The sequence below is a fragment of the Oratosquilla oratoria genome, chromosome 26 (assembly GCF_046742065.1).
Source record: "Oratosquilla oratoria isolate Oo_2021 chromosome 26, ASM4674206v1, whole genome shotgun sequence".
NCBI lineage: Eukaryota > Metazoa > Arthropoda > Malacostraca > Stomatopoda > Squillidae > Oratosquilla > Oratosquilla oratoria.
The window spans coordinates 8,344,371-8,371,157 of NC_134802.1; the positions used below are offsets into that span (position 1 = coordinate 8,344,371).

The window sequence follows — 26,787 nt, forward strand, 5'->3', positions numbered from 1 at the left end:
TGAAATAAAGTGTTTGAGAAGTACAATGAATATTACAAGGATGGATAGAGTGAGAAAATAAGGAATTAAGGAGGAAAGCAGGGGTGGAAAGTGAGCTGGCAGATAGGGTTAATGAAAGAATATTGAGATGGTTTGGGCACTTCAAAAGAATAAGTGAGGAAAGACTAACAAAAGAGATTGTGGAAGGCAGAAGTGAAAGGAGTGAACTTGAGGGGGAAGACCAAGAATGAGTTTGATAGGTGGGAAGAAAGGGGCCTTGAGTGAAAGGGGAATGTCTGTTGAACAAGGAAGAGAGAAGGCAAAGGATAAGTATGAGAGGAGAATGATTGTCAAATGACATTAAACTGATGCAGCCAGAAGGGATTTCTCCTCATCTTCTCTATTTTTGCATGAGGGAGATGAGCAGGGAGGGTCACTAAGTAAATGAAATGGTGGATCCCTCCCGTGAATGATCAGTGTCTTGCTGTATTGCTTCTGACTCTGGGCAGTGAGTAGGAAGTAGGATAACCCTTCATCCACAAAGAGCTAAGATGAAAGGGAAAGAAATATTAATGGATGGGAATAGGTTGTGTTGGGGTAGGGGAATGTCTTAGCTGGCTACCTTCCTAATAAAAGGGAATAATTTTTTTATATATAGAAAGTGATCTAGAAATTTGATGAATAAGATGGGTGATCTAATGTTTTGCCATTTTGATAATAAATCTCAACCAGTGAATTTAGGATGAGGAAAAAAATTGATGAAGAAGGTGAGGAGCCTACATCAGGAGGTATGTAGCCAAAGCTGTCACCTTTGTACTATGCCCTTGGACTGTTGGGAAAAGTAACAATCACTGTTGGGAATCAGAGAGGAGTGCAGAATTTGAACCCACAACTTAGCAAATGCAAGACCAGCATACTTCTGATTACAGGAATTCTTGTTACTATCACAAATGCATGTATGTGTAATATGGAAATGGCCCCCAAAAAATTAGTATTCCCATAACCTAAGGAGGAGAACATATCCTCAAAATGTCATAACAAAGAAGAAATGTATAGATAAACCTATCTCCCTAATTTCAGCAAAGGTAAATGAGGTTCATGTGATATTACTGCCAGACAATGGTGATAGAATACTTATGTTAGAAGACATGCGCATGTTATTTTCTTCTAATTCACTGGTTCCGAACCATGATGCCCCCTTGTGTTAATGACTCTTAATAAAAAACATATAAAAATACAGATACATATATATACATATGTAATTACACATGTACATACACGCAATTTTTTTTAAATACCCATATGATCATAAGGGGGTGACCATGGATGACATGGATGGATGGGGTAAAAGGAGCATTGAGCAAGAGGGGGATAAGTGTTGGAAGGAGAAGACAGAAGATAGGGGTGAGTGGAGAACGATTGTGTATGGATGATACTCTGATGCATGAAAGGGAGTGGGTGGGGGATGGGGGGTTACAGAGTGGTGTGTGAATGTTATTTTGACACAGTCCAAAGGCATTTCTCTCCATCTTCTCTTTTTCTGCATAAGGGGATGGAGAAGGGGGCTCGCCAATTAAATGAGGTGGCCTTGCTGTGGATGTGCTGTGTTTTGCTGCATTGCTTCTGACCCAGGGCAATGGGTGAGGTGAAGGGATGACCCATCATCCAGGAGGAGCCAAGAAAAGAGAGAGGGAGGGTTGGTGAATGAGAGTGGAGTGGGTGGAGATGAAATAGATGGGAGTGGATTTATGACCTTTGACTTTGGCTACCTCCCTTTTAAAAGGGAAAAAGCCCTTGGTATATGTATATATGTATACTATATATGCACTGTACATGTCATCTTACACATTCATACTAACAGATCTGAAAAAGAACAGCTTTCCTCACAGAGTAATAGACATTTGGAACAAGTCATATGAAAAAGTGGTGTGTGCAAAAACAATACATGAATTTAAAAACAGTTTAGATAAAATGAGATATGAAGACGGGACACCACGAGCATAGCTCCCCTTCCCGTAAAATACAACTAGGTAAATACAACTGGGTAAATACAGACTCACTAGAAAAAATCACTATTAATAACTCATTCTCAAATTGCCCATCTTAAAAATCAAATTTCCCCTGTGGGGCATGTACCCCAGATTGGGAACCACTGATCTAATTGTAGTAAAAAGGTTGGAGCTCTGCTCATGGGACCCTGTCTCTTTGTCTCCATTCCTCAAAATTTGCCTTTTTCTAATATATGGTGTTAGCTTGGATTATATTTTCATCTAATATCTTCATAAATTTACACTTCTATGTGGAAAGCTACACTTCCTAACAGCATTCAAACAACTTTACTATGACCTCTTGTCTTTCATCCCATACCAACAACTCTCATCTTTTCTATGCCTTTTTCTAGTCTAAACATCATCATATTGCCTCTCTTCATTCTTTCAATGTGGAAAGTTTCAGTGCACTGAATCTCTCTTCACATGTCTTGTCTTTTGGCCTTGGGATAATCTTTGTTTCTATTTTTCTTTGTCATGGCCACTTCCATATAATAGAATACTACTCTTATGTTTTCACCAAAATATACATACAAATACCTAAGACTTTTCCCCCCTTACAAGGGAGGTAGCCAAAATATAGGTCTCTCTTATTTCTTTTATGACTTAGGCATTAGATCATTCCAGATTAAGGTACCTAGATCCTTTTCCTTGCTTATATCCTACTTTGTGATTTTTCATAATTTGTTCGCCAGTTTCAGTTCCTATTTCTTGGTATTAAAATTCATTTGCCACTCGTGGCTCCACTAATAAACCTTATCCAGGTCTTTCTTTGAGAGTTTACAATCCTCATCTCCAGAGTTAGATATGTTACCCCCAGCCAGGTAGTGCATTGCCGTCGTTGCATTAGTGAAAAATCTAGGGTGCATTATCACCAATGCATTACTGATTTTAATTTCCTTAGCACTACTGCATATATATATATATATATATATATATATATATATATATATATGTATATGTATATATATGTATATATATATATGTATATATATATGTATACATATATATATATATACATATATATACATATATACCGTATTTTCCGGCTTAAAATGCGCATCGGGTTATAATGCGCACCCATGCACTACGTTATCTCAGTACACAGATAGCGCGCACCGGCGTATAACGCGCATGCCAGGAAAAGTCACTGGTGGCTAAAGCTCGTGAACTGCATGTATGCGACTCCTGCTTGCGTTGGTCCATTGTTTTGTGGGAAATTTGAGCCATGAAAAGTTTATTGAATACAAAATGTACATGAAAAATTTCGGATTTTTACAGAAAAATTGTAATTTACTATCCTGAGGGAATAATTCATCTTACAAGTTTTTATCACCGTGTACAAGTTTTTATCGCCATGCAGTAACTATGTTTCGGTTCATAAGTGTCTTTACTGAAGTGACGCTTAGTTTAACAATCTCTCGCAAGAGGGTGTTTAGTGTAGGCTAGATTGGCAATAGAACTGTCAATCTCGGCCCTGATCTCGCATATTCCGGGTGAGCTAAAACGGCCAACGTTCATGATGTTAGTGCCAGTGCTGTTTTACGGATCCCAAATATTTGCATAGACTACGATAATTAATGTTAGTAAAAATAAACCAATGAAATAACGGCGATTAATTACTTAGTATCATGTGAACGAGGTTACATGGAGAAGTATTTTTCATTGGCTAGAGCCACCGCTGGGAAATCTGTTGATTTGTCACTAAATTAAGTGTCATTTTAGGCATCAATCAGGACACAAATAAGAAAATGTCGGAACTACATGTACCGGTATATGACTCATGTTGTGCGTTGGTCCCTTATTACTTTGTAGCTTAAATAGTTTGTAGAAAATATGATCTAAAAAAAGTTTATTGAAAGTAAAATATACAGAAAAATTTCGGGATTTTTACAAAAAATGTTCATTTTATATCATAAGGAAATAATTCGTCTTTACCACTTTTTTTTTTAATACTGAAACAAACTACAGACTGCTTCGTTTTAGCTTTGAACCTGCAATAACAGTGGTGAAATAGGACAGTCTCTCATCGAGGTGACGTTTAGTTAATATAACTCCCGAAAGAGGTTGTTGTAATCACGTGTTTGACACGAGTTTATGAACGGCCGCAACGGAATTTGTACTATACCTAAAGTGAAGCAACAAAGCCAACATAAAAATTCAAACTAGGATGCTGTGAACATGGGCAAATATCATGAATATTGATCATGTTTCATGGTGTTTAGGCCTATTTAAACATAAAAATAAGATTCGCCCATGCTGGCGTATTCTTTCATATCACCATGGCTGTTCTTCTTGTTCTCACGGAACGTCACAGAGAAGTGTGCCGTCCCGACTTTGTGACGGCCAACATCGTCACGTTGTTGTGAAAAAAAATTACACACACAGCCGCAGAATTTTTATCGTAGGCCGTAGATAATGCGCACCACCGGATAACGCGCACCCCCCATGTTTAGGCCCTTCCAACGGAAAAAAGTCGTGCACTATACGCCGGAAAATTATATATATACAGGGTGACCACAAAAACACTCCTTGATTTCAAATATTTATATTATGACATATTGAGTTCATAATCATACAAGTTTGGTGTCTATAGTTGCAGAAATTAACATAGTTTCATGTGAGATATAGGTTGACATCATAGGCACTCGATGTGTTCCCCTCTTGTTGCCCGGCAAATATCAAGGCGATAATCAAGCTCCATCCAGACTTTCTGCAGCATATCTGGCGTAATCGCGCGTAGAGTTTCGGTGACACGTTACTGCAGTCTTGGGTAAGGGAGGTATGTAAACTTTGTCTTTGACATATCCCCAGAGGAAAAAGTCGCCCACAGTTAGGTCTGGTGATCTTGGGGGCCATTTGCAAAACACTTGGTCGTGTTGTCCAGCAAGGCCAATCCATCAGTGTGGCGGTGCTCCATCCTGCTGAAAAATGTAGCCATCACTTTCAGCAGCTTGTAGTCTTGGCAGCAACCAGTTCTGTAACATTTCTAGGTAGATTTGGCCAGTAATGGATGGTCCTTCAAAGAAAAACAGTTCATACACAGACCTCTCTGTTACTGCACAAAACACATTCACTTTAGGAGAGTTACTTTCAAACTCAAGATTGGCATGAGGATTCTGGGTCCCCCATATTCTCACATTGTGTCTGTTCACCTTTCCACTTAGATGGAAGGTTGCTTCATCACTGAAGATGATCTTTGACAGCAGGCCAGGATCATTTTCCATTGACTCCTGGAGACTGTGGCAAAATTCAAAGCGCATTTCTTTGTCTTTCGGGTATAACTTTTGGACCAGTTGCAGCCTATAAGGGGTAAAACTCAAGCGTTTGCGTAAGACCTTGCATACTGTGCTTTGTGGAAGTTTTAACTCTCGGCTACATCTGCGTGTCGACTTCTTGGGGCTGCGAACAAAAGCATCTCTGACCTTGTTGACAACTTCCTCTGACACTGCTGGGCGGCCGGAATGTCCTTTTCTCTTATCACAGATGCATCCCCTCACAATGAAATCATTGTACCACTTTAAAATGGACTTGTTAGTAGGTGGATTATTATGATGAATGCGTCTGAACGAACGCTGCACATTTGTAACACTGTTTTGCCAAACTCCAACATACACCAGATACGTTGCTGTGGGGTGTACGCCATCTTGGATAAGACTGCCACCTAGTGGGTCAGGTAGAAATTGCGAACTGGAAAAAAAGAGAAACAAAAATGCATTAGTTTATGCAACTATGGACACCAAACTTGCAAGATTCTGAACTCAATATGTTATATCATGAATAATTTAAATCAAGGAGTGTTTTAGTGGTCACCCTGTACATATATATATATATATATATATATATATATATATATATATATATATATATATATATATATATATATATTATATGTATATTTATATATATATATACTTATATATATATATATATATTATATATATATTTATATATATATACTTATATATATATATATATATATATATATATATATATATATACCTACCTAGTTGTATTTTGCGGGAAAGGGAGCTACGCTCGTGGTGTCCCGCCTTTGTATCTCGCAGTGTCTAGTTTGTTCTTAAACTCATGAATGGTTTTTGTGCACATTATTTCATTGTCCAGTTTGTTCCAAGTGTCCACCACTCTATGTGGAAAACTGTTTTTTTTTTTCAGATCTCTTCTGTAGCTATGTTTTTTTTTTCTTTTCTTTTTTTTCCATGTCTTCTTGTGCTTCTGTCCCAGTTTAACAAGTCCTCTCTATCAAGTATTTCTGTGCCTTTCATGATTCTGTAGATGGTCAGTAGGTCACCTCTCTCTCTTCTTTGCTCCAGAGTCGGTAACTCCAATTTACCCAATCTCTCCTTATATGAAAAGTTTGCAAGTGCAGGTGACATTTTTGTTGCTGCTCTCTGGATTCTTTCTATTTTCTTTATATTCTTTTTGGTACTGGGTGACCACAGTGTCACTGCATATTGTAGTCTAGGCTTTATCAGTGTGACCAATGTTTTTTCAATAATTTCTTCATCCAAATATCTAAATGCCACTTTTATTGATCTTAGCATGTTGTAGGATTCTCCGAAAATTTTGTTTATCTGTTTGTCATAGGACAAGTCATTTGAGATAATTACACCCAATTCTTTTTTGGATCTCTCCTTCTTTACTTCAATTTTACTTTGTCCTGATATTCTGTTTTTGCTTTTTCCAAACTCCATTATGCTACACTTCCCATATCTGACTCCAGTTCCATACATTATTCAGATCTTCCTGCAGTGATTTGCAATCCTTTTCAGTTTTTACTTTCCTTAACAGTGTGGCGTTGTCTGCAAAGAAGCTCATGTAACATTTCACATCATCATCCATATCATTCACATAAATAGTAAACATTATTGGAGCCTATACAAATCCTTGCAGTACTCCACTGATCACCTCTTTCCAGTCTGAATTTCTCTGAGCACTACTCTCATCTTTCTACCAATCAGGAAGTCCTCCATCCATTTTAGTAGGTTCCCTTGTATCCCTCCTATATGTTCCAGTTTTTTAAATAATTTTTTGTGTGGCACTTTGTCAAAAGCTTTTTGTAAGTCAAGGAAGGCACAATCAGCCCATCAATTCCTTTCATGCACTATGTCTATTAATCTTGAGTAGAAACATTAAGTTCGTGGTACATGATCTTCCTTGTCTGAACCCAAATTGTCTTGGGTTTATTATATTGTTGTCTTCCAGGTGTTTTATCCATCTATTCTTGATGATTTTCTCACAAATTTTGGCTACAGTGCTTGTTAGTGAGATTGGCCTGTAGTTAGTTGGTTCTTCCTTGTTTCCTCCTTTATATATTGGTACAATGTTAGCATTTTTCCAGTCTTTTGGTATTTTTCCTTCTTTGAGTGAGCAATTTATTATGTTATGTATTTTGTCCGTTAGTTCTTCTTTGCATTCTTTTAGAATCCAATTTGCAATTCCATCCGGGCCATGTGATTTCCTGACATCAAGGTTTGATAGGTGTTCTAATATTTCTTTTTGTGTTATCGTTATCTCGCTCATGGGGGGAGATTGCCTTTCATTACCTTCGTCCCAGTATTGTGCTTTCTCTCTAGTGAAGACAAATTTGAAGTGATTATTCATGACTTCGGCCATTTCTAATTCTTCTGTGTATTCTATATTCCCTTGGCATAGTTTCACCATTTCTTGCTTGTTTTTAAGTTTGCCATTCACATATCGATAAAATAGATTGGGTTGCTCTTTGCATTTATCTATAATATCCTTTTCCATTTTCCTTTTTTTTTTTTTTTTTTCTCCACCTTTTCCAAGCTCTGTCCCTTCTGTCTTTTGCCTCACTGCATCTTTTGTTGAACCAGCATTTAATGTACTCTCTCTCGCTTCTGCCTTGGTATGTGCCTATTTACCCCTTCATTGTAATTACCCATCATTTCTCTTCCACTTTTGTCTCTTCCATGTAAAAAAAATTCCCAGTTTGCATTCTGGAAAAATTTCTTTACTTTTGCAAAGTCCATTTTGTTATAATAATAATAATAGTAAATTTATTTGGCAAAGAATCAATATACATGAAGTGCAGATAATGACAAGAACACATAGTTCGAAATAATAATTACAAATTGCCGAGGATAATACAAAAAAAGCATGTACGCTTATTTCCATTATGATCCTCATTAGATTGTTATTCTACACTAAGTTACACAGACAACATACGTAGGGTGTTAAGGGGACCAGAGACAATCATGAGTAATACCAGTCAGTACACATATAACACATAAGTATTGCTATAGTTTTGCTAATATTACTAAAATGTTCGTAATACATAGGATATTGAGACCAAAAATTGAGCACCATCACAATAAGGAACATTGCATTAAGCAAAGGAACAACAAAATAATGTTAAATGGTAACAAAACAGTATGAGTACCATATCAGAGTAGTACCATTAATGATATACTACTTTATTCTACAGCTGTATCAACATGTTGTTATAGTGAATGCTACATTACAGCTAGGGTCACCTATTAATTAATTCTAAAATTTTACCAGTATCTCAGGACGGAGTGGGCAATTAGTATGAGCACTAGGAAGTAGTACATTATAACCTGAAGCACCAGAAGTAGGGTACAGGGGACCATCAATCATCCTTTCCTATGCTTTTCATTTCTCTTCATGTATATTTCTTTCTTTAGTTCAGTTTCAATGAGTATATGATCACTCTTTCCAATTCGTGTCTTGTTTTGGACTTTATCCACAATTTCATGTTCTGTTGTAAATATCAATCTAGTTTCGACGGCTCCTCGTTATTTCTGTATCTGGTGTTTTCACTGACCCAGTCATTGTGTATTCCACGATCATATCCAGTAGTACATTACCCCACAAGTCGTCTCCTCCTCGCACTGTCATGTTTTCCCAACAAATTTCTTTGCAATTGAAGTCCCTCATAATTACCAGATTACCGCCGCCCATTAGTATCTCATTTAATGATTGCCTTGTATCTTCTAGCACTTACGTATACTCACTCTCTTACCAAGCGTTCGTTTTTGGGAGGGCACATAAGTCACCACAAACTTTCTACTTTTCATGTTCTTGTATTTGACTTTTATTATAATCAGTTCTACATTACCTTTGCCCTCCGCAATTTTTGTCACATTCAATTTTTTCTTGGCCAAGAACATGATTCCTCCTCCCTGTTTCTTGTCTTTGTTTTTAATCCAATAATTGTATAGTCCATGTCCAACATCGTTGGATGGTATTTCACCCCTTAGTTTAGTCTCCACAATTCCCATCACGTCTGTTTTTTCTTCTAGCAGGTAATCATTGAGTTCGTTCAGTCCTGAAATTAATCCGTCGATGTTGGTATAGGCCACTTTAAATTTTCTTCTTTCTCCTTTTTTTTTCTGTCTTTGGTTCGCCCCTTCTGATGTACCATTTCCTCAGCCTCATGTCGATTACTCTCCAATGGAATTCCTTGCTTTCTGTCTCCGTTCTCTTCGCGTTTTTTTTTCTTTGCTTCATCTCTTAGTGTCTTTTCTTTTTCTAATTCCTCAATACTCATTTTATCCATATCTTATTGTACTTTTTACTCCTTGCCAAATTACCTACTTTTTCAAACATGTCTTCTACTACCATTTGTGATCTTAGTTTTATCTTTAGGGGTCGATTTCTATCCTTAGAATAGTGACCGATCCTATATGTTTCTTCATCGTCTTTAGCTGAATCTTGCGCTCCCTCATGAATTTCTTTTAGGATTTCTATTGCCGTCTCTTTTTCTTCTTTTTCTCTCATGTACCTCGCCAAACCATTTGTTGTTGGACTATTTCTTTGAAAACAATTTCTATATTTTCAATGTTTTCCTTCCATTTCTTAATCTTTTGGATACTTTCCTCACCTAAGTTCTTTTCAATTTTTCCAGTTATTTCTTATGTTTTGCTGTTTACCTCTTTTTCAAGTTTTCACTTTTGGTAGTATCATTAATTCTCTTCTTTTCATTATCACTCTTAAGCTCTCTTATATCCTTTTTCAATTCCTTATTCTCGTTTCTTAGATCCAAGTTACTTTTTCTCAGATCGGAGATATCAAAGTTTGCTTGCGCTAAGCAATCCATTAGACCAACGATTTCGTTTCCTAAGTCCATAATTTCATTCTCCCACGGTACCTTGTTTTTGCTCATTTCCCTCTGTCTCTAAGATTCGACTTAAACCTCTGCTTTTGTACTTACTATATACATGCATACATACATACATATACCATAGGCTTTTTCCCCTTACACGGGGGGTAGCCATAAAGAAAAAGGTATAGAAATCACTCCCACCCATTTCATTTCTCATACGAGTATATTCCACTCCCCTCCACCCTCCCTCTTATCTTGGCACTTCCTGGATGACGGGTCATACCTGCATCCTGTCCTCTGCCCTGGGTCAGAAGCAGTGTCGCAAGACACAGCACATCCACAGCAAGGCCGCTTCATAAATTCGGCGACCCCCCTCTCCGTCCCCTCATGCAGGAAAGGAGAAGACAGGGAGAAATCCCTTCGGGCTGCGTCAAATTTTTCTCATATATACTTCCTCACCCCCCATCCCCCACCCACTCCCCCTCATGCATCACAGCCTCATCTATATACAACCCTTCTCCATTCACCCCTATCTTCTGTCCTCTACAGACATTCCTCTCTTTTGTAAAGCCCCTTTCACCCCATCCATCCATCTCATCCTAGGACACCCCCTCATATTTACTCCTTCCACCTCCAGAAATCCAGAAAAAGCATCTTTGTGATACTCCCGCGTGGTGGTAGGAGTGATGAAATGTTTGTTTACATCGGGGTTCGGCATGACGTCATCAGATGGCTCTGATTCGCAGTTGCCTTTTGAGTCAGACTTTTCATTATTTTTCTTAATTTTTTGCTAATTACGTCTTAATACAATTAACTAGCATTGCGGAGATATTATTACAGACACCCACGATTTCTCCCCTCCCCTACAATACAAACCGGGTTTCCTTTTTTGTCGCTTATCCTCTTCTTTGGGGCCCAGCGACGACGAAGGTGTTCACATACACTTACACATACACTAGGGATATGACTTTTTCAGATTTAAAAGTCTGTAGTGGCAAACAATGAACTTTTGCCTAAAACTAAAAAAAAAAAAGCCTTTCCTTTTGTCAAATTGTGAAAAATATTTTCGCACCTAAGGAGATTTCGCATTAGGTTGAAAAATCAAAACAAAATTCTGCCATTTACAAAAGCTTTTATTTGTAAATGAATATAATGTACAGTAAACTTTAAAAAATCATTTTAAGTTTGCGAGTTACTGTTGATAAACTTGGTGTTGAGATATTTGTCAGTTTTTGCAGGTGCTGTGAAGCTCCTCCATTAGCTTCACAGTTCACTCAATCACCATAATTGAACGAGGCAAATCAAGCACTGATTGTTCCTTTATCCAGTGAGTGGAAAAACATTTTAAAGCCTCAGAGCACTTCAATTTAGATATATCAGCATGCAGCTCATTGTGTCTTCTAAATAGTGTTGATTTGAGAACCTTGCCTTTCCCCATGTAGCTTCGATGAGGTCACAAGCAGCTTTCAGCTGATCTCTCCATTTCCGAAGGAGAAAAAAACAATCAATCCAAAGATTGCCCATTAATTCCACCTGGCACAATAAAGGGAGGGCAGCTTCCGGCATTTCATATTAGGCCATTTTACCTTCAAGTGGTAGTAGTTATATGCTTCACAAAGTTTAAAAAAAAAAAAAAATGAAGTCATCTCTCCATCCAGGGTTCTCTCGTGTTGGCATTATTTCTATACCAGAATAGCTTTTTTTTATAAGTTCTCATAGCCTGCCAAAACATCATCAATGAAATAATAGTTGATGCTGGGTGACCATGATTTTGTTGAGAAAAAGGAATCCATCACATGCCGTAGAACCAAGTCAAGAATATGATGTTGGTATCCAATAAACTGAGGCTCTTCTAGTCCCTTTTGTCCACACTGTCTCTAAAATCTAACAACAAAGTCACTTTGGTGGCCAGTATTTACTGCTGTGGTGTCGGAAATAATAATTTTGACACTCATCGATCCATGCATTGTATTCATCTAACAGGGCTTGCAGTGGGATAAAGATGTCCTCAGCAGATCTGCTTTCACAAGCCAAAATGCCAAGGTGAAGCAGACCACTTGATATTCTTTATTGTCAATTCTCTTCCCATCAAAATGCAAGCAAAATTCCTCTTCACCAATAATTTCTTTCAGCCAGTAATTGACTCTTTCTACATCCTTGATCACTTGACACCAAATTCCCATTTGTGATGGTGTGGGGACATCTATTCCTTCTTCAGCCAAGTTTTGAAGAACATTTGATGCTTTCCTTGTTGACAAGGACACTTTTGATACCAGCTTGGCAGCAAATTTTGTTGCGTGATACTTTCGTTCCATGAGAGGAAACTCTTCTGCAACATCAGAACCAGTGTTGTTATTTTCTTCTTCACTACTACTACTCAACTTTTGCAGTTGAGTTGTTGACGGTTCTGATCAATTCTTGTCCGTTTCGAAGAGTGGATTGTTGACACATGAGCCACTTTCTCATTCGCGTTTCCCACTCGGCCTCCTGATTCTATTTGTTTTCTGTAAAGTTCTTTGTCTTCACTGCAAAGCCAGTTTCTACTAGGTTCTGTAATATCGAAAAGATGAGTGAGATTTCTTTCAAATTCTTCACTTTGCAGCTTTCTATATTTTTCAACAACTTTCACTATCTTGTCAACCTTTCCTGAAACCTGCTGCTTAGAAAGAAAAAGGAAGCTAAGTTTCTCCCAAAGCTTAAACAATTCTTGAGATATCTTCCTTATTCGGTCTGCTCGCCCTTTGAGTTCATCGTACAATCCCAAAAATCTACCAACAATGTACCTGTTCAAAAACATTTTACACACGATCTCATTTATGTCCTCTTTTATTTCTGCTATGCTTAGACGGCGTTTTGTAGTTGTTGTCAAATACGGTGTACATTTCTTTCAGTTGATTTGGATCGCTTACTTTTAAAAGACATGTTTGAATCTGAAAGCAGAATACATGCAAGGAAAAATGAGAATGAAGAATACACTAACTGCTGCAAAGAATATTTAAACCAATTTTGATTTTTCATTATAATGCACGAAAGGAATTTACTATCCAGTAATGTGTAAGTATCCATTATCCACCTATTTTACACATGCATTTGAAAATGCTACATGGTAAGAAAACTTATTCCATAGTACTTACAGAACTGTAAAGTTGTAAAGTCACTGTTTCTTTGTCTACATAACACACACTCAAAAATACAGCTAGCCAAATTGACTTCAGACAGCTGCTACCGATACTGCTGCTGACACTCCCTCAGGCCCTCACTTCCTGTGTGCAGCAAAAATAAAATTATATTGGGTGCGGAAGGCTTTTACATAAAAAAAAAATGGAGGCAAAGCCTCATCAAATGCAGCATCAGGAAATAAATAGAAAAAGTTAAAAAGTCATATCCCTAATATACACATATGCAGTAACGTGGACTGTTTTAATGAAATTGAAATCAGTAATGCATTGATGGACATGCACCCCAAATTTTTCAGTAAAGCATTGACGGTAATGCACTACCTGTCTGGCAGTGATGCGTCCAGCTTTTCCTACCTCCTTCATGATCTAGGCATCATCTACATAGGTGTCTACATAAGAACATAAGAATAAAGGAGACTGCAAGAGACCATAAGGCCTACAGTAGGCAGCTCCGTATCCATCACCACCTGTCATCCCCATCCATAAAGTTGTCTAATCGGTTTTTAAAACAACTGATAGTTTCAGCGCTTACTACATGTTTGCTAAGTTTATTCCATTCATCGACCACCCTATTAGTAAACCAATTCTTGCCTATTTCCTTCTTAAATCTAAATTTGTCCAGTTTATACCCATTACTGCGAGTCCTGCCCTGTTGTTTTATTATGATGACCTTGTTTGCTTCACCCTTGTTATAGCCTTTGATCCACTTGAACACTTCTATTAGATCACCCCGCACTGTACGTCTTTCCAGAGATTGTAAGTTTAGGTGCCTAAGCCTCTCTTCGTAAGGCAAATTTCCGAGTCCATGTATCATTTTGGTCATTCTTCTCTGTACTGATTCAAAGGATTACAAAGGCGGAGCATGCCGACAGGAGACCTTTTGATCCATATCTAGGTCGGATGAAAATATATATATATATATATATATATATATATATATATATATAAATATATATATACATATATATATTAATAATAAAATAATAAATAAAAACTATAATAATGTAAATAACAAATAAAATACATAAATAAATGCATAGGTATAGTTAAAATAATAAACAAACAGGTAAATAGTAAATAATAAATTGACATATAACTAATGATAAATGAAAATCAGACAGACAAATTATAACAAAACAAAAACAAATAATATAAGATAAATTATAATCATTACAGCATCTTACTTAGGTATTTATCTAAATTATTCTTAAACCTTCGAACTGAACTACATTGCACTACCTGTGCAGGAAGTTTATTCCATTCATTAACTACACGGTTGGCAAAGTTGTTTCTACCTACTTCCAAATTGAATCTATTTCCGGACAGTTTGAGACCATTGTTTCTTGTCTGATTCTCATTCAATGTGAAAATTTTGTCACTTTTGATGTTGTCAATTCCCTTTAAAATCTTAAAGACCTGTATCAAGTCACCTCTGAGTCTACGCTTTTTTAGGGAAAACAGATTCATGTGCTTTAGTCGATTTTCGTATGATTTATTTTTGATATTTGGAATCAGTTTTGTGGCTCGCCGTTGTACTTTTTCCAGTCTGTCAGTGTCTTTAATGAGATTCGGTGACCATACGGAAACAGCATATTCCAAATGTGGACGAACTAACGATTTATATAGCTTGTTAACGAGTGATGGACTTTTGAAATCAAAAGATCGCGCAATCAGTCCCAGAATCTTATTTGCTTTCTCAGAGGCTGAAATACATTGCTTGGATGATTTGAGGTCGTTACTGATAATTACGCCGAGATCTTTTTCACTATCCACTTTTGTTAACGAATTTCCAAATAACTTGTAATCGTACTTACTGTTATTTTTACCTATGTGCATTACCTTGCATTTACTTGTGTTAAATTTCATTAGCCACTTTTCAGACCATTGCTGTAATTGATCTAAATCTTCTTGAATATCTAATTGGTTTGAGTGATCATTTGCCACTCCGCACAGTTTTGTATCATCAGCAAATTTGGAAACAGTAGATTTTAGTCCATGGTCTATATCATTTATATATACTATGAATAGAAGTGGCCCAAGAACGGAACCCTGAGGAACTCCACTTGCAACACTTTTCCATCCAGAATTTTTTCCATTTAAAACAACTCTCTGTTTGCGACCATTCAACCAATTACTAGTCCAACCTAATAGGCTATCACTTATTCCATGCAAAGCTAGTTTAGTAAGTAGTCTTTCGTGTGGGACGGTATCAAAAGCTTTTGCAAAGTCTAGATATATTAAATCCATATTGTTTCTTTTGTCATAATTCGAGATAACTGTGTTGTAGAATTCGAGTAAGTTAGTCACGCAAGAACGTTTCCGTCTGGAACCATGCTGGCTATCATTTATCAAACGGTTACTCTCTAAATGATGTTCGATATCATCTCTGATGATAGTTTCCATTATTTTTCCTACGATTGAAGTCAAACTTATAGGCCTATAGTTATTTGGTTTCTTTTTGTCACCTTTTTTGAATATGGGAGTAAATTCTCTTGGGACATCTCCGGATATGATGGATTTCTTGAAAATAATTTCTAATTGAACAACAATCTCATTTTTCATTTCCTTTAAGATTCTTGGGTGCCAACCGTCAGGCCCTGGTGTTTTATTAACTTTGAGTTTGTCTATACACCTTTTCATTTTTTCTTTTGTTATATTTACCGTAGTGAGTAAGTTTACCCCCAGACTTTTCACAGGTTTCAGTTTGAAATTCACTTTGAGGTGTTTCGTTTACGAATACCGAACTAAAATAATTGTTTAAGATATTACACATTCCTTCATTTGAATATTCAAGTTGACCGTCAGCAGATAATAGTGGACCAATGTGATTCCTAACAACCTTTTTATCTCTAATGTAACTATAGAATTCTTTGGGATTCTCTTTGGATTTATCAGCGATGTTCATTTCGTATTGTCGTTTTCTTTTTCTTATTGTCTTTTTTAAATCTCTCTGTATTGATACATAACTTTCATAGTCATTAGATGCACCCGAGCACTTATATTTCTTATAAGCCTGTCTTTTTTTAGCAATACTTTTTTCAGTTTCTTTGTCGAGCCACTTTGGGCGAGCCTGATTTGGGGGAATTCTGTCCTTAAAAGGAATGTAAGTTTGAATCATCTTAGTGAGCGTATTTTGAAATATTTCCCACATCTGATCGACAGGCCTTTCGTTTAATTTTGCCTCCCAATCTGTAAGCTGAAGCTCCTGACGTAGTCCTATGAACTGAGCTTTACTGAAATCGGGTATTTTAGAAGCACAAGTATCTATTCTAAAATTGTTTAGGAGTTTGAATCTGACTAAGTTGTGATCGCTATTTGCAACAGATTCACCGACTTCTACCATACTTACCATGCTTTCGCGGCTAGTGATAAAAAGATCGAGTAAGTTTCCATATCTTGTGGGCTCTTTTACATGCTGAATTAAGTAATTGTCACCAAGAAAATCAATCAAGCGATTACCTATATGGCCATGTTCAAGGGTCATCCAATCAATGTCAGTAAAATTGAAATCACCCATTATCAATAAATCCCTGTTGCAGAAACTAGACAGTTCTTGAAATAACAGTTTGTCGTCTGCTAATGATAATGTCTTTGGCCTATATATTACACCTATATTCATTTTTTGTCCATTTGTTTGGGTTAACTCAACCTACAAACTATCATATGCATCCTGTTTCACTTTCTCTAAAACACAAGCATGAATATTATTTTTAACGTACAATAGAACACCCCCACCTTTCTTGTGGTTTCTATCCTGATGAAAGTGTTTAAATCCCGCAATATTAAATTCAGCTTCGAACTCTGTACCATTTAACCATGTCTCAGTTATTCCTATCATATCGAGATTTTCGCTTTTGACATACGCCTGTATTTCTTAAAATTTGTTCCTAATACTACGAGCATTAAAGTACATCGTTTTAAGAAACTCGTGATTATTTCTTTTTGACACATTTTGAGTTTCAATATCATGTCTTATATTATCATTTTGTTTTTTATTTATACCTTGCTCTATATTATTATCATTTGGTCCTTCATTGACATTCAATGCCTCATTAACATTTCTCCTATCAAAATTAACATTTCCCCCATCACGGACATCTGGTCGATCACGGTCATCCGATCTCTTTTGTACATTTTGTCCCCCTACGTCACCGTGATTCACGCCGGCCTCCCATCGTTCAGTGACATTATGTCCGGCATCCCTTTCTAAAATTATATTTTGTCCTCCAGTGACATTATATCCTACCGTGATATTTTTTTTCTCGACTATAATTACATCCCATCGTGATCTTTTGTCTTCCACTGTCATTACATCCTATCTTGATATTTTGGCCTTCATTGACATTCTGTCCGGTATCCCTTCCTAAAATTATATTTTGGCCTTCACTGACATTATATCCTACCGTGATATTTTCTCCTCCATTATCATTACATCCTATTGTGATATTTTGTTCTCCACTATCATTATTTCCCATCGTGATCGTTTGTCCTCCACTGTCATTACATCCCATTGTGACATTTTGTCCTATGACATTACATCCTAATGTGATATTACGTTCTCTAGCGACATTACATCCTATCATGATATTTTGGCCTTCATTGACATTCTGTCCGGTATCCCTTCCTAAAATTATATTTTGGCCTTCACTGACATTATATCCTACCGTGATATTTTCTCCTCCATTATCATTACATCCTATCGTGATATTTTGTTCTCCACTATCATTACTTCCCATCGTGATCGTTTGTCCTCCACTGTCATTACATCCCATTGTGACATTTTGTCCTATGACATTATATCCTAATGTGACATTTCGTCCTCTAGCGACATTATATCCTAAAATTATATTTTGTCCTATACTGACACATTGTTCTACATTAATGCTATACTATACACTGTTTTCCCAAGTACATTCTATTTCCCCTTCCCTTTGGGCTTCTACCCTAAAAAAGGAGCTAGTTCATTACAAACTCCCACAATAAGGTTTGTAAGAACATCTTTGCCTCTGCGGGTAAGGTGGATTCCATCAGAAGCGTAAAGGTCATGGCGCCTAGAAAAGAGATACCAAGGATCAAGAAAGTGGTATCCCAATTGTGTGCACAACTGTGATATCCTATCATTGATCCCTATGGCTCTACTGTTCCAACACGAGCCTGCGTAGATCCTCGGGAGGATCCCACAGACTACGTGACGGCTCCCACGTTCCTTCATCTCCTGAAGGAGGACCTTGTAATTCCGAACAAGCTCCTCTGATCTCACCCTACCTGATGTCCATTTTGTAGGACGGAGACCAAAACTGTACCGCATAGTCAAGGATGGGTCTAACTATCGCTAGATAGAATTTAATAATTACCTCTGCACTTCTATTCGTTACCGTCCTAGCAATGAAGCCTAATGCTTTGTTAGCTTTATTTCTGGCGCTAATGCACTGCTTCCTGGTTTTAAGGTCCGGACTCACCAGAACACCCAAGTCCCTCTCGCACTCAGATTTTTCTAAAAACGTGTTATCTAAATTGTATCTATTTTCGGGGTTGTGTAGCCCTACGTTTAACACGCTACACTTAGAGATATTGAAGTTCATTTGCCATTTCACCGACCATGTTAACAAATGTCGGTGAAATGGCAAATGAACTTTAATAATTTTATTCTATATTCCAAAAGGCTTCTTTCCTTTTAAGGGAGGTTGCCAGTCAAAGCATGCATCCATTCCCCCACCAATCCATCGCCCATTATTTTTTTCTCTTCTATCTTAGCTCCTTGTGGATGATGGGCCATGCCCCCCTTTCTCACTGCCCAGGTCAGAACTAATGCAGCAAAACACAGCACCTCCACAGTTGGTCTACTTCCAGTGCTTTTTTAATTGGTGACCCTCCCTCCTTGTTCTCTTAAGTGAAAAAGGAGAAGATAATGAGAAACTCCTTCAGGTTGGATCAATTTATTATCCACATATTACTGCAGAAGATTAAAGTGGCATTCCACTATATGGGTGAAGGGATGATGAAAAAACTCATCGAAACCCTGATACATCCAAGAATGGAATATGCATCAGTATAAGACTACTGTAGAAGATTAAAGTGGTGTGCCACTATATGGATGAAGGGATGATGAAAAAACTCATTGAAACCCTGATACATCCAAGACTGGAATATGTATCAGTAGTATGGTTCCCGCAGAGAGTGAAGGATATAAGCAAGATTGAGAGGATAGAAAGGGCAGCAACCAAACTGGTCCCCAGCCTGGCAGATAAACCATATGAAGAAAAACTAAAATTATTGGGTCTACCAACTTTGAAAGATCGAAAAGAAAGAGGTGATATGATCACAGTGTTCAGGTCACACTGACAGAAGAGGTCTCCTGAATAAAGATGGGAAGGCTTTAAGAGGTCATGAGAGTAAATTAAGAAAGACCACACATACTGTATATGCATGAATATGTAGAATAGCTTAGAAGGTGATATAGCCCAAGCTCAAACAATACATGAGTTCAAATCTAAATATAATTGGAAATCAATGATATAGATTTAGTTGGAACTTTACATTAATACAATTAGGTAAATGCATGTGACAATCAGATTTCCCCATATATGCCCATAATAATTTATTCCTTTCTCTTTTCATCCTATATTTCATGTTTCACTAAGAAAGTTATTTCTTTCTCATCTGCCCCTCCATCAAACTCATTTCCATCAACGTGGGCCCAGATTCCTCCTCACTGCTCAGTGACCCAATGGAGTCAGTGGAGCCAGTGCTCAGCGAAGTGTGGTAGGGGAAACAGCGTTCGGAAACGTCAGTTCGTGGTACCAGCATTGAGAGAAAACTGCAATGTGTCCACAATGGCCACTCGTGTTTGTTATGGTGATGAAAAGGACTGTATCGTTAAATATGACGAAGCTGAAGGTAAGTGAAAACAGATGAGGGGCAAGGGTGTCAGAGAAGGGACAGATACCTGAAGGAGAGACTATAATAGCGAAGGAAAAAGAAAGGAGTGATGCTATTACATAGATGTATAAAGTGGGGAGGGTAGATGAAAGTGGGATGAATAAGGATGAATTGGTGAAGGAGCACATATGGGAAAGTTGTTTTTGGATCTGAAGTATTATGTTTATTGTCAAAGTTTACATTACCTATTTAAAACTGAAATGATTGGGTGCAGTGGATTTCTTCCCATTGCTGCCAACATTTTTAAATCACAATATCTTTGAAAAGAATCCTTTACCTAGTTGCTCAAAGCAATTCCTTCTTAGTAGTATAAAGCTTTTCCTTCCAAGACAAGCTCAGATCAGTTCAATATATTTTCTCTTTAGATATCAGTTATGTGTAAAGTCCATTTTCATCAGGGAGGAGGTACCATCACACAGGGTAATTTTGACTGGTGGTGTAAAGTTGATCCCATCAATAATATTTAAAAGAATACAATGCCAAAAATTTGTGGTCAACTTTACACCACAAGTCAAAATTACCCTGCATGATGGCCTCAATAATTGAGTGTTATTATGAGGAGGACAGAGACAGCAGAAAAAGGTATCAAAGGTCCTAATAATTCTTTTGTGGTTTGTCAATAACTGTTCTTCCTTGCAACTTGCTGTTCATGCCACAGAGCACTCTAGCATGCTTTCAAAAACATATCGGCAATTCATCACTATATTGAACTGCATACAACACATTATACTCATTATAAATACATATACATATACATATGCATATACATATACAAATACATATATATATATACATATACATAAGACATCCTGACAGGTTGACGTAAGTGGAATAGGAAACACAGGAATCTTGGTCTGAGTTTATTCCTGACTAGTTTCGCATATACATATACATACGCGCGCGCGCACACACACACACATATATAAATGAGATTTTTGGAGAAACTTATAATTTAATAAGAACAATCAAAGTGGCATTTACATACCTGGATGAAGAAATGGTGAAGAAAATTCTAATCACTCTGATAAGACCAAGATTGGAATATGCAGCAACGATATGGTCACCAAGTACAAAAAATGTATAAAAAAAAATTGAAAGAATACAAAGAGCAATTACAAAATTGGCACCAACACTCTCAAAACTATCATATGAAGAGAGACTAGCAAAACTTGAACTACAGACACTAGAGCAAAGAAGAGAGAGAGGAGATTTGATAGCTATTTACAGAATCATGAAAGGCATAGAAATTATTGATAGAGAGAATCTGATAAAATGGGATGATAGAAATACAAGAGGACACGGAAAGAAAATCAAGAAAGACAGCTATAGAAGAGATCTGAAAAAGAACAGCTTTCCTCACAGAGTAATAGACAGTTGGAACAAGTTAGATGAGAAAGTGGTGTGTGCTACAAAAATATATAAATATAAAAATAGTTTAGATAAAATGAGATATGAAGACGGGATCTCACGAGCATAGCTCCCCTTCCCGTGAAGTACAACTAGGTAAATACACACACACACACACACACACACACACACACACACACACACACACACACACACACACACACACACACACACACACACTTTCAACGAACGGACGGCTTGAAGAACGTTCTGAAGAAAAGTGCCGATTGTGGATCCCAACGCAAAGAGAAGTGCCTTTTTGTATTTACAGGGTGGGGGGGAAATTGCTCGTGGGGTAGTGGGAAAGTAAGGAAAGAGGAGAAGGGGAGGGATTGCTGGGGAAATGGAAGGAAATGAGGAAGTAGAGGACTTGGCCCAAGCAGACCGCCGAAAAGTAAACAAACGACCGCAAGCCCAACTGGAAGACGACGAAATGTCTAATAAGAATGTAAAGATTAGAAGTATAGATAGGAACAATACAGTAGAAAGTGATGAGAATATTTTCAAGGGATTTAAAGAGGGTGGGGGGGGGACACAACCCCCCCCCCCCGACTGACAAGACTAGAGGAGAAGGTTGATAAGGTGATCGAGGACTTGGAGAGTAGGTTAGGTCATATGAACACCATTTTACAAAGGGTTGAAAGATTGGAAGAACTAGAAAAGGCGAATAAAAACTTAACTGATGAAATAGAAGACCTAAAAAGACAGTTAAGAGATGTAAAGGTGGAGAATGAGGAATTGAAGAAGAATAGTAAAGAAAACAGAGAGACAATAGCTAAAGAAGCTAAGAATTGGAAAACAACCCAAGAAGGAAATAAGGTTTCATTTACTGACATAGTCAAACAGCAATTGAAAGAACATACTGAAGACTCAGTTATTAAAGTGATGAGACAAAAGGAGAATATAGTAAGATATTTAGCAGACAAGAAGAAATGTATAATTATATTAGGAATGGAAGAGAAACACAACCCAGATAGAACCACAAGAATCAAAGAGGAAAATGAAAAAGTAAGCCAATTACTAGAATCAGTTCAGGAAGATGAACCAGAAATTATGAAACAAATCGAAGAGAAATTTAGACTCGGAAAGTATAGCACAGACAAGACCAGACCAATTAAGATTAAATTCAAGTCACAAACAACGGCAGAGAATATCTTATCCAAAACAGGCAACAAGTGAACAATATAAAAAGATATGGATAAAAAGGGAAATGAATAAAGAGGAAAGAGAGGAAGAAAAGCAGAAAAGACTGGAAGCTAAGGCAAAAAACGAGAACAGAACGGAGTCAGAGAAAGAGAGATTCTATTGGAGAGTAGTGAACATGAAACTAAGGAAGTTCGACATACAAAAGAAAAACATAAGGGAAACAGAGAACACAATGGAAGTGGCAGAAAACTAAGAGTGTCTTACACAAATATAGATGGATTAATAACAGGATTGAATGAGCTGAATGATTATTTGAAGGGAAAAGAACCGGACATAATGGGAATTGTAGAAACAAAATTAAAAGGCCCACTACCACCCAACAGTGTAGGACATGATGCATACAATTATTGGATTAGAAACAGAGAGAAAAAGCAAGGGGGTGGAGTTATGTTCCTGACTAAGAAGGATATAAACGTGAAAGGTGTCATATATGGAAAGAATACAGTAGAGATGATTATGATAGAAGTGGAAGACAGAGATAAGAAGAGCAGAAAATTTGTGATAAATTATGTGCCTCCAAAAACAGCCTCATGGGAGGAGAGTGAACATAAAAGTATGTTAGAGGACACAAAGATAACATTAAACAAAATAATGGAAGATGGAGGAAGAATAGTTATGATGGGCGACTTTAATTGCAAAGAAATCTGCTGGGAAGAAATGACAGTAAAGGGTGGAGACGACTCATGGGGAAACGCTCTACTTGAGATGATTATTGACCACACAATGACACAATGGATACAGGAGAACACTAGGTATAGAAATGAAGAAGAACCATCGAGACTAGACTTATTAATTACATCTGAACCTAGAATAGTGGACAAGATTGAATATAAAACACCAATAAGTAAAAGTGACCACATATTGATTGAACTGGAACTTAATGAAGAAAAATATATGAAAAGAAATGAACAATATAGAAAAGGAAGAATGATGTATGAAAAAACAAACTTTGATAAAATAAGAGAATTCTTTCAACAAGAATACTGGGAAGAAATATACAAAGAAGAAACATCAGTGGAAGAGAAATGGAATATTTTGACAAACATTTACAAAAAAGGAGTGGAAAAGTATGTTCCAAGACAAAAACAAGAAAAAGAATATGTAAAATGCTGATACAACAAAAGTTGTAGGGAGTTAAAAGACAAAAGAGACAAAGCCTGGACCAGATGGAAAAAAGACAGAAGACCTGAAAAATGGAAAATATATACCGGTTATAGAAATGAATATGTACAAACGTGCAGAGAGGAAAAGAGAAAATATGAAAAAGACGTAATAGAAAAATGTAAAGATCAACCAAAACTATTCTACAGATTTGTAAACAATAAACTGAAAAACAAACAGGACTTGGAGAAATTAAGACAAGGGGGAGTTGAATACACTGAGGAAATGGAAATGGCGGAAATTATGAACAAACATTTTAAATCAGTGTTTACAAGGGAGAACATACAACCTGAAGAGATTGAATGGAAAGAGAAAGTCCCCCCTATAGAAGAAATAGAAGTATCAAAGAATGAAATATTGATACACTTGAGTAATCTTGATGTCAGAAAATCGCATGGACCAGATGAAATAGGAAACTGGATTCTGAAAGAATGCAGGAATGAACTGGCAGACAAAATACATAGCATAATAAGCAGTTCCTTGAAAGAAGGAAAAGTTCCAGAAGATTGGAAAAAGGCAAATATAGTACCTATATATAAAGGAGGAAATAAAGAAGAACCTACCAACTATAGACCAGTCTCTCTAACAAGTACAATAGCAAAAATTTGTGAAAGAATTATCAAAAGTAGATGGGTAAAATACTTGGAAAAAAACAACGTACTAAATCCAAGGCAATTTGGATTCAGACAAGGACGATCATGCGTCACCAATTTAATATGTTTCTATTCAAGGCTAATAGATATAATACAAGAAAGAGATGGATGGGCTGATTGTGCATTTCTAGACCTAAAAAAAGCTTTTGACAAAGTACCACATAAGAAGTTGCTTAAGAAACTAGAATCTGAAGGAGGAATACAAGGTAAATTACTAAATTGGATGGAAGACTTTTTGCAAGAAAGAAAAATGAGAGTAGTGATAAGAAACCAGCACTCAAAATGGAATGAAGTAATAAGCGGTGTCCCGCAGGGAACAGTTCTGGCCCCAATAATGTTTGCTATATATATTAATGATATGGATGAAGGAATTGAAAGCTATATGAGCTTCTTTGCAGACGATGCAAAACTACTGAAAAGAGTGAAAACTGAAGAAGATTGTGAATCACTACAGAGAGATCTAAATAAAGTACAGGAATGGAGTAGGAAGTGGGAGATGGAGTTCAATACAAAAAAGTGTAGTATAATGGAATTTGGAAAAAGCAAAAACAGAATAACAGGATCATATAATTTGGGAGAAGAAGGAATAAAAAAAGTAAAAAATGAGAAGGACCTGGGAGTCATTGTTATGAATAATATGTCACCTGAGAAACATATAAATAAGATTTTTGGAGAAACTTATAATTTAATAAGAACAATCAAAGTGGCATTTACATACCTGGATGAAGAAATGGTGAGGAAAATTCTAATCACCCTGATAAGACCAAGATTGGAATATGCAGCAACGATATGGTCACCAAGTACAAAAAAATGTATAAAAAAATTGAAAGAATACAAAGAGCAATTACAAAACTGGCACCAACACTCTCAAAACTATCATATGAAGAGAGACTAGCAAAACTTGAACTACAGACACTAGAGCAAAGAAGAGAGAGAGGAGATTTGATAGCTATTTACAGAATCATGAAAGGCATAGAAATTACTGATAGAGAGAATCTGATAAAATGGGATGACAGAAATACAAGAGGACACGGAAAGAAAATAAAAAAAGACAGCTATAGAAGAGATTTGAAAAAGAACAGCTTTCCTCACAGAGTAACAGACAGTTGGAACAAGTTAGATGAGAAAGTGGTGTGTGCAAAAACAATACATGAATTTAAAAATTGTTTAGATAAAATGAGAAATGAAGACGGGATCTCACGAGCATAGCTCCCCTTCCCGTAAAATACAACTAGGTAAATACAACTAGGTAAATACACACACACACACACACACACACACACACACACACACACACACACACACACACACACACACACACACACACACACACACACACACACACACACACACACACACACACACACACACACACACACAGCTCCCCTTCCCGTAGAATACAACTAGGTAAATACACACACACACACACACACACACACACACACACACACACACACACACACACACACACACACACACACACACACACACACACATAGCTATTTACAGAATCATGAAAGGCATAGAAATTACTTATAGAGAGAATCTGATAAAATGGGATGATAGAAATACAAGAGGACACGGAAAGAAAATAAAAAAAGACAGCTATAGAAGAGATCTGAAAAAGAACAGCTTTCCTCACAGAGTAATAGACAGTTGGAACAAGTTAGATGAGAAAGTAGTGCGTGCAAAAACAATACATGAATTTAAAAATAGTTTAGATAAAATGAGATATGAAGACGGGACACCACGAGCATAGATCCCCTTCCCGTAAAATACAACTAGGTAAATACACACACTTCAGTCGGACAGACGGCGAGGATTTATGTCGTGAAGAAAAAGTGAAATTTTCGTGGATCTCAACGCAAAGGAAGTACCTATTGTATTTGCAGGGAAGGGGATTGCTCGTGGTGTAGTGGGAAGTGAGGAAAAAGGAGAAGGGAAGGGATTACTGAGGGAAACGGAAAGAAATGAGGAAGGAGAGGACTTGGTCCAGGCAGGCAGACGCCATGTAAACAAACGCGGACCAGAGCAATTTAGTGACGATGAAGGGACTAACAAAAATGTAAAGATTAGAAACACAGATAAGAGCAGCACAATAGAAG

The 26,787-nt window shown here is 37.0% G+C and overlaps 1 protein-coding gene across 2 annotated transcripts in view; it reads left to right on the forward strand.

The window, feature by feature from the left end:
- Nucleotides 1-26,787, forward strand: part of LOC143039379 (spondin-1-like) — a 294,073-nt gene that overhangs the window by 205,172 nt on the left and 62,114 nt on the right. For both annotated transcript variants that reach the window (XM_076209302.1, XM_076209301.1), the window contains exon 11: nt 20,018-20,213. In XM_076209302.1, coding sequence (XP_076065417.1) covers nt 20,018-20,213 — 196 coding nt within the window. The remainder of the gene's footprint in view (nt 1-20,017; nt 20,214-26,787) is intronic.